General features: G+C 36.0%; 1 protein-coding gene across 1 annotated transcript; it reads right to left on the bottom strand.

Annotated features, from left to right (window-relative positions):
- Positions 1-3,298: 3,298 nt before the first annotated feature.
- On the bottom strand, positions 3,299-10,047 carry LOC107708886 (microtubule-associated protein tau-like). The gene is made up of 6 exons (XM_016513249.1): positions 10,041-10,047; positions 9,749-9,888; positions 9,411-9,503; positions 6,933-7,014; positions 6,698-6,804; positions 3,299-4,421 (listed from the first exon to the last, which is right to left on the bottom strand). Exons 1-6 carry the CDS (start codon positions 10,045-10,047, stop codon positions 4,188-4,190), a joined length of 663 nt encoding a protein of 220 aa, XP_016368735.1. The 3' UTR covers positions 3,299-4,187.
- Positions 10,048-10,060: the final 13 nt, after the last annotated feature.

Raw genomic sequence — 10,060 nt, 5'->3', positions numbered from 1 at the left:
CAGCAGCTTCAGAAAGCATGCGTTACGGGAGTTGTCCATATCATTCCCATAGTGATATACTGAGCAACTGTTTGAAAGAGAATGTAAGGTTACTTGTGAAACCTCGGTTCTCTGAAAACAGAGTGAGGTATCTCACCAAGCTTCCCTTCTTGCAAAACACGGGGGAAGAGCATGCTTAGAATGCCGTTTCAGGGATCACAACGGTATATATAGGAAGGGGGTGGGTTCCTGGTCATGAGCTGTGATTGGTGTGCCCTGCAGACAGACTTGGTGTGATTGGTGCTTCCATAGTCTATCACGCCTGAGGCGTTCCCCATAGTGAGATACCTCACTCTGTTTTCAGAGAACTGGGGTTACGCAAGTAACCTTACGTTTTCAAGTCCTAAATATGATGACCCCTTTTCAAAAATCTAAACTGCTTTTGATGTATACAAACCCATACATACTGTATGAGGAAAAAAGTCACTGTGGAAAAAAATTTTAAGCATAAAATTTTTAAGTACAATCGACTTATAACTGTATGTGTCATTTCAATTACATTAAACTGACTTAAAAACATGTTGAATTTTGTATAACTTATTTTAAAAAGTTATAAAAAACTTATTTTGATTAATGTAAAAACATGTTGTCATGACTTACTGATCATACCATTTTTTTTACATATAAATTATACATTATACTATATTACATAAAACTACACATCTTTGCAAAATTAAATAATTAGCTCCTTTTTTCTTGGGAAAAATACATTACTGCATCTTAGTCAGGACAAAAAATATATAAATAAATAAATTAGCTGTTTACTTTTTTGATTTTTTTACATACTGTATGAGGAAAAAAGTCACTGTGGAAAAAAATTTTAAGCATAAAATTTTTAAGTACAATCGACTTATAACTGTATGTGTCATTTCAATTACATTAAACTGACTTAAAAACATGTTGAATTTTGTATAACTTATTTTAAAAAGTTATAAAAAACTTATTTTGATTAATGTAAAAACATGTTGTCATGACTTACTGATCATACCAATTTTTAAATATAAATTATACATTATACTATATTACATTAAATTACACATCTTTGCAAAATTAAATAATTAGCTCCTTTTTTCTTGGGAAAAATACATTACTGCATCTTAGTCAGGACAAAAAATATATAAATAAATAAATTAGCTGTTTACTTATTTGATTTTTTTTAACATATTTTACAGAGACCCTTAGCACCCCAATGCAGCTGCCTGGGTGACTCCTGGCCTAAAATAATGTTTGTTTGTTTTTGCCTACTTTTTTTGGAATAATGCGCCCTGATGAACACAGTGAGACCAAAAATATGCATTAAGAAAGTAAACTGGGTGAGTTTTGATTTCATGTTGACTTTATCAAGGAATCTTTTCATATTACATTTTCCTCCCAAGTCCTTTGAATTCTCCTTTAAAGGGATAGTTCACCCAAAAATTTAAATTCTGTCATCATTTACTTACCCTCAAGTTGTTTCAAACCTGTACGAGTTTCTTTCTTTAGCTGCACACACACACACACACACACACACACAGGTAGCCATTGACTTCCATAGTATTTTTTTTCCATTCTCTAGAAGTCTATAGATGGCTACCGGCACGTGTTTGGTTGCCAGCATTCTTCAAAATATCTTCTTTTATATTCAGCAGAAGAAAGAAACTCCCAACAGGTTTGGAACTTGAGGGTGAGTAAATGAAGATTTTTGGGTGAACTATCCCTTTAAGTCAGTTCTTTCTTCTGAAGTATAAAAATAAAAGTTTCAGGACAATTGGTTAATATCCTTTATTTCCAAATTCACGTGTACATCAACAAGAATCATTGAAAACCAGTTAATAATAAAACACAAACAATACTGACAACCACAGTTCCCAAGCTAAAATTTACAACTGCAAAAATGGTGTATGGAGTCAATGACAACAGGATGGCACCCAGAACCATGTTGCAGGTGTGCTACAGAGGGAGACATTTAAACCAAAGGACCGACTGACTTTCTTTCCCTCTTCCTGTCTGCTAAACGCTCACTTCCCCCCTCAACACAACATTACAACCATAACAAACAGTTTATCCCATATCCAAGCTCTCCCAACCTTCCCAAAAACACCCTAGTCAGAAAACGTTCAGAAACATGTTGCCAATCCATGTAAAAACTCAGCATGCAGATTAAAATGTTGCAGGCATGGTTTCTGAACTTCACTGCTTATTTTTAAAAAAAAATCTCTTCAAGTCCTCATATAAACATACAGTCATAAACATACAATAAACATACATTAAATATCTAATGGTAGATACACGGCTCCATCTCCAACACAAAGAAACAGGGGTTGCCGTCTGAGTAGTGCTCTTTTTCACTACTATCTACAAAGATTCCTAATAAGCACATCAGCGATTACGGGATATACGCAAGTTGGCGTGTAAGAGGCAACGCAGTATCTCGGGCTGCTTACATGAAATGCATGCAAGGAGCAAAGATAGTGTGAAGTGGTTCAAAGCTTATTAAACATTCTGCGATAGTGCAGTGCAGGGGAAAGAATTTAAGCCATATGATTGGCTGAGGTCATTACATCATCATTCAGTAAAATAGAATACCTTGACTTAACATTTTACAGCTATAAAGTGGAAGCGGATGATGTGTTCAGATCAAAGTTTAACAGCATGCTTGTGCTCGAGTGACGCTTTTCGTGAAGAATGCAATACTCAATATTGTAAATGTAGTAGGCAAATGTATAATACAGTGTGTGCCTGAAGAAGAACAGTTTGGCAATTCATCTCATAAATTAATTCTCAACTAGAGCTGGATGTTGAGAATGAGAGGAACTGTTGGCAGTATTATGGAGAAAGTTTACAGGTGCATAGGTTGTGTTTTTCCACAAGATATTTCAAACAATGTCCAGATTTCTCACATGTAGCCTATCATTAATAAAACAATAACACTTTACAATAATATTAGTCATTATTGACTAATTTTTTGTATTTTAAACCAAAAAAAAAAAAAGAAGCCATTTTTACAGCAATTTTTAATCCTGGTCAATTTATTTCCTATTGCTCACTGTTAGTAAATAAATGTTAAAATGCATTAGTATATGTAGAAATGAACATTTATCGAGATTAATATGCTGTAAAAGTATTATTTCTTGTTATTTCATGATACCTAAAGCTAACAAATTGAACCTCATTGTAGTGTCACCAATCAAACTGTCCAAAACAGCAGACGTCCATCTTGGTTAAAACGCGTAGCTGCAATTTTAAGATAATTTTGTTTTATGTTTATGTTAAAAAAATAAAAATGCAACTTCAATGCTCTGTTAATTGTCAATTTAAAGAACAAGCAAACAAAAAAGGAGAGGCATTTTCAATGAAGCACTGACATAATTCAAATCAACATTTTAAGACTGCCAGTAGGCACACAAAAAAAGTGTTTTCATATCACAAACATCCCATATTCATCCACAGAATAATACTGTAAGGAACGTTTCCTTATGAAGCACTCTGAATGTCATGGTCGTTTTAGACGTGGAGTGTAATCTCTGATCGACAGTACATACGTGAGATTGAAAAGAACTAAACGGCTTTCACCTTTCTGCACAAAGCTGTTATGCACCTGTCTTTCTTCACATAAGCCTTGCAAATCATTTCAAACGTGAACTGTGGGGCTTTAAGTTTCTTTCTTTCTCAAAGTCAAGATACCATGCTCTAATTTTAATTTTAAGCACGGCTAAGCATCTCATTCATAATCTCAATCTAAATTGAACCTGATTTAAAAATGAGAACAATCCTCTTTGAAAGTGAAAATGGGTTCGGTATGAACTGTCCTCAGTCCAGTGGTAACCAAAAAATGGTATGCATAAGGAAATATATAATGGTCAATAAAAGCCATACAAATACATGAAAGTAATTTTGTGCTACTAAATATAGTCAAGGGAGGGCAGTTGGAGGAAATTTCCAATTGTTAAATTCCCACAGTGGGCACTGCCTTAAAGCGAAGGGCGAGTGAACAGGCAAATTCATACATAATATCAAGTATTACAAAGTCAAACAGTGACTGCTAAAAGTTACTTGGCGTTGTTTTCTGGGCCACAAAATGACTTTCAGAGAGAGGTTAGAATACCATCAGGTACGTGGATGGGAGGGGGCGGGGTTTGGGGGCGTGGTTTGGTGGCGGTATGGTCCAATCACAAGCCCTGCTGGGCCAGCGATGCAGACACCTGGTCAGCGAGGGTGGAAAGCTGTGGCGGGCCTGCCATGTTGATGCTGCCAGAAGAGGAGAGCGGGTCTGCCATGTTGATGCTGCCAGAAGACGAGACGGTGCTCAGGCCATGTGGTGACTCCTCTAGAGACACGATTTCTGCGCCATGGTCGGTTCGTGCTTTGGCCTGCTCACGGAACATCAGTTTTTGCGACTCAATCTGGGAAAAGGAAATATATATATGAACTAATGACTGCAAGTGAAACCTCCAGCATCCAGCGGTGGTTTATGTTGGCTCAGAGCAGACCTGAGATTCTTGGATGGAGATTAAAACAGAAATCTGGACTGTAATGGTGCTATTTCCATAAACTCCTAGGAGAAATTGAGTTTCTAATACTGAATGATCCTGGATGACTATATTTGGTTTAAGAGCCAGAATATTTGTTGAGTACCCTCAAAATGCTGAATAATAATATGCTCAAATGATCAATGGATAAAAAAAGCAATCAAATGATAAAACAATAAAAAAGACGTGTTAAAAGGGTCAAAGCAGCAGACGAAGAAAAAAATAAGAAAATAATAAAAGATGTTTTTGATATACATTTCCATATAAATATGAATACTATTTAAACTAAACATTTTTTCAGTATTTCTTTAAATTTTTTTGTCAGTTGTTTTGTTTGTATTGTCAATTTCCTATCACTCTGTGCCAGAAGATGGCACCATAGATGCATTTCACAAGATATTTCTGCAAGTTTTCAATTATAAGCAATATGCAATTTATTTTTCATTCATTTATATGAAATATTTTATTGTGGTTGGTCACTTAATCATCTACCAATTTGCAGATTAATTAATTCAGTAATTTCTTATTTGCATATGTATTTATTAAATTATCATCATCATTTTATTTATTTATTTTTTTTTAAGGCAAGAGACTACAGGCAAAACCATTGTTTTTTCATCCACTGGTGAATTTAAAAAATTTGGCCTATTTTGCTAGTCTTCTTTTAGACTAGTGTAAAGAAACCATCCAAAATACACATTCAAGTTGATTTTATTATAATCTATTTGCGTCTGTAGATATCAATTATAATACATAATCTTTAAAGGCTGTTTTCTCAAAATAATTTTTTTCTTCCTGGAATTAGTTCAGAATTAGCTCTAGGCATGACGAAGCGGATATCGTCCTCTTTTGGAAGACCAAACAAAGTAGTTTCGCTTTCACAACGAAGCACACAGCGTCTTCACGAAATGGCGGCAGCGGCAACAATACTACAGCGAGAATAAAAGTTCCGCCTTCTTTCTTTGCGTGAACATTTGGGCGGCGTTATGCAAATCTTCCCACATAGTGAGGTAGATATGTGGGGGCGTGTTAGAACGAGCCGTTTTAGGTAGGCGTGGCTGACTCTTAACTTTTATAAAGAATATCTCTTTGGATTTGAGACTTTAGTCTTTGCAACTTTACAGATCTTCTTTCTGCACCAAGAGCTTGTAACACTCCAAAATTATTTTTGTCTTCCTGCACTGAGCCAGAAATCTACATACACTTATACATACACCATACTTTACAGGTTTATTCCTGTCTATATTCTGTAGGTTTTTACAAAGGTGTTTGTTGATATATAATTTGCCTGATATATATTTCACTTTTTTTTTTTCTTCAAAACAAACATAAAATGTAAACATTACATTTCAGAAAACTTGTAATATAAAACAATTGTCTTAAAGTACTGTGATTAATCAGCTGGGAAAAGTATGGTGATATCTATTAGTTAAAACAATAGTTTTACCCTATTCACCAGTACTGTCTCAAAATACATAACAGTACAAGTGCTAGTTAATTTGATATGAATATCTCCCCCGCTCTGAATACTTACTGGAGTCCTCAATCTTTATCTGGGGGTTGCTGAGGAGGATGGGCTCTGGGGACATACTGGCAGATGAGAGGGTGGGGGTATCAGAGGGGTCTGGGGTGAGGAAGCCCTCATCTCGGGGCATATCTGCCCCTCTTCCCTTCTCTCTCTAGAAACGTACCCCAGGGTGGCCAGTGGGTGGTGAAATGAACACCATGGTCAACCAAAACAGAAAGAAACAAAATGATATGGGTTCAACAAAAAGGAAAATGATGGTAACACAAAACTAAATAAACAAGTATTCAAATTAAAGATGAAGTATGTAATACTTATATTTTTTAAATCCCAGTTTAATATGCAGAGACATTTCTAAGCGACACATTCATTCTGAAGTTTACAGAATCCAAAGAAAGGACAATGAGATGCGATTTTAAAGAAGTTAAATTAGTTCAGGGGATTTATTTAAACCCGATCTTCTTAAGAACCAAATGATTCAAACCCAGAGAGCACCTAAGACAGATTTACACAGACGTCTGGCTGTAAAATGATAAGGATTTTTGAATGTTCTTATTTGACTTCAGGGTGGAGAGTGAATAATTGGGAGTATCATATCCCATCAGCGGAGGACATGTCGTCTTACCCTCCTGTTGCCTCCTCCAGGTGTGTGTTTAATGTTGTCCATAGATCCCACCTTTGACTGAGCCCTGAATTCAAGCTTCTCAGACCTGATCTCAATGTTTCCTCCGCCTTGAAAAAGCAGGTGAAATTGCTCATGATTTAATCAAATTAAACGCATTATATATTTACATGCATTCAAAACGCTAAGTAAATCAAGTCCAAGGTTTGTAAAATCCAAGGTGGACGAGCAGGATTACCTGGTTTGTGGCGAATGTTGACTTTCGATCCACACTTTGACTGCACATTGGTCAGGTCAATCTTTTTGTGGAGGATTTGCACCTTTTCAGAACAAAAAACAAGGGTTTTATTATTCTTCCAGGTGATTAAAATAAATTCTGTTTAAAACTATCCAAACACACTTCCACAGATTTGCACAAGAAAGACACACAAAAAAAAAAACTGTAACTCTTTAGTATAGGGACCAATTCTCAGTATTAATTAGTTGTTTATTAGCATGCATATTACTAGTATATTGGCTGTTTATTACTACTGATAAAGCATATATTAATGCTGTGTTGTGCATGGCCATAATTTACATCCCTTAATCCTACCCCATACCTAAACTGAACAACTACCTAATAAGCAGAAGAGTAGGAGTTTACTGAGGCAAAAGTAGTAGTTAATAGTTAGTTAGTATTGAGAATTGGTCCCCAAATTAAAATCTGAAAGTGCAACTGCTCAGTAAACTTTTCAGTCCCTTGAATGCAAAACACCCTCTTGGTGGTTTAGTCATCTCTGAGAATATCATTTTTTAAATTACATTTTTTTATTTATTTATAGAACTGTAATCTAACCTCAAATGATCATGAACCACAACCCTTTAATTATTTTAGGCGGTCATCTGTCTACTAAACAAGTTTGTTCTTCACTTTAGACTATAGATTTGAGGATACAACATGAGAACGGTACAATTGTGTACCATCCCTGCTCCCAAAAATAGAAGCAATGACCTCATAGCCACAGCTGTTGTTGTTGTTGTTTTTTTTCTGTATAAAAAGGCCTCAGTGTCTTCAGTGTGAGGTCAGCTCTCTGCTCTAGCCAACTGCTCACCACAAAGGAGCACTCGGCTGACCAGAGCACTACAATGAGATCCCTCTGTGCTAAAGAGCTGATGTCCTTCAACAGCAGAGGAGAGCAACTCATCTCTAAGGATCTCTATGGATCACTTGCTGGTACTTTAATGAGTGTACTGATTGTCCTTAATGACAGGCCGGTTGGCATTAAGGGTTAGGATTTTAGTGGTGGTCTGTTTTTGTAAGGACACAGGCTTTCCTCAAAGTCAAAAATCAGTCTTGTAATTATATGGAAAATTGTTTATTACATGCTTAACTGAGTCGAAACAATTAATAAATCACCATAAAAAAAAACTGAATTTATTAGGGTCTTGTACCCATTTAATTGTGAATGCTCATTTCCTGTATTTTTACATTTAGATTAAGTGAGCGAATTGAAGCTTCATTTAGGTAAAGTTAAGCTTTAAAAACACTAATATTTTAATAAATAACACTGTTAAATGTAATCTTTAACAAATCTCAAAAAGAATAACCATCTTTCATTATGATGCCAAAATTCACTTTTAGCATTTAAAATGACTGATTTTATATTTTATGCATTTAGACAAAAGCGATTTATCGGTTATTGGCCATAATTATTGGCTTATTAGTATCAGGCAGAATTGTAATATCTGTGCATCCCTACTATTAAAGTGCCCCTATTATGCCATTTTTAAGATTCCTAACATTGTTTTGGGAGTTTCCTATAATAGGTTTACATGCATGCAAGGTCAAAAAACGCTTTTGTTTTCTCAAAATATGCGTTTAGTATCGCCTCATTTTCCAATGATTCTCAAACAATTCGTTTAAAGCAGTTCTAAGATTCAGTCTCTCTAAACCCCTCCTTTCCCTGAGCCTACTCTGCTCTGATTGGTCAGATGGCCCAGTCAGTCTGTACTGTGTACAGTGCGTGTCGGAAACGATACGCCTATTGCCATAGTTCCGTATTTTGAACACTCGATAGAAAATATAAACATCTATTATTTATCATACTTACAGGTTGTGATTCAGTGGAACCAGCTGATCCAAATAAACTGGGTACTGAGCTCATCTTTCAAGAGCAAGCGTTTTGTGAATCCCACATTGAACACCCGAGATTAGTAAAGCAGTTGTCAGTAAAATGGCAGGAACACAAAAAAAGTTTTGGGTTGTACTGCTGAGGTACAGTGGAAAAAAATGAATTTGAACCAGATTCTTTGCAGCCTCATCTTTCGGAAGTGAAAATAAAATGAATTTACTTTCACAGCGTAAGACACAGCGTCTTCTTGACATGATGTTAACCACATGAATAAGCTACAGTGTTTGAGGGCGGGTCAAGTTGTTTGCGGCCGGCCAACGTAGAACATAGGCATGCATTATGCAAAGGTGTTACCCTGTGACGTGTAGCTGTCACAGAAGTGGGATTCGAACTGCTGACGACTCATTTGGGCTGTTCAAAGAACATTCTTTCTTTTTGGAGACAATAACTTTATTTATCGTGCATTTTTCAGTTTACATTCACATACAGCTACATTACACAGTGCATGAAAGGCAATATTCGAAATGTCATAATAGGGGCACTTTAAAGTCTCTATAGTATGATTTTTGGTTAAAACACCAACAAACGGGCCCCTGTTTACTCACTTTTCCACCTCCGGGTACATGTTTGATATTATCTTTGGAACCACACCTAGACTGCACAGTAGTTAAGTCCAACTTCTGATCAAGAATTTGAACCTGAAAGAGTAAACAGTTTGGGGTTATCTGTATTTTTTTAACTTGGGACCAGAGAGGAACCAAATGAGCCACCAGATGAAACTAACATAGTTCATCATTGGGAAAGGCTTTTTAGGCCATTAAAGTGCAGACGTTTTTGACTTTGAGAGGGTAGATGGAACGGGGTGTCCAAGGTTTCCACAAATGGTCATAACTTTAGGAAGAACCAAGACTGAAGGTGTTGAGTTCAACCCATAGTTACTCACATTGCCACCTCCAGGTACATGTTTGACATTGTCTTTGGAGCCACATTTAGACTGGACATTACTAAAGTCCAACTTCTGATCCAGAATTTGTTTACCTGGAAAATCAAATTGGGAAGAGCAGGAGTTATCTTTCCAATGATCTCAGAGACAGAAAGAACTACCAATGAGAAAGAGCCGTGAGTATGTGAATGGTACAGCACAAACATGAATTCACTATAATAGCTTTTTTTTCTCCCACTCACTCTTGACTTGTTCAACAATTGACTCAACAATTGTAAAAACCCTCTTTTACAGTTCATTGTCAAACCAAAA

The sequence above is a fragment of the Sinocyclocheilus rhinocerous genome, unplaced genomic scaffold, assembly GCF_001515625.1.
Source record: "Sinocyclocheilus rhinocerous isolate Xijiao unplaced genomic scaffold, SAMN03320098_v1.1 scaffold24, whole genome shotgun sequence".
Lineage (NCBI taxonomy): Eukaryota > Metazoa > Chordata > Actinopteri > Cypriniformes > Cyprinidae > Sinocyclocheilus > Sinocyclocheilus rhinocerous.
Note: the sequence above shows the minus strand (reverse complement) of the source record. Positions and strands in the feature narration are given on the sequence as shown.

Bases quoted from the DNA above. Each gene is read 5' to 3' on its own strand.
- LOC107708886 (XM_016513249.1), bottom strand. The intron at 9,504-9,748 runs GTGAGTAACTAT...TTACTCTTTCAG, and splicing joins ATGTACCTGGAGGTGGCAAT to GTTCAAATTCTTGATCAGAA. The intron at 6,805-6,932 runs GTAATCCTGCTC...TGCTTTTTCAAG, and splicing joins CAACATTCGCCACAAACCAG to GCGGAGGAAACATTGAGATC.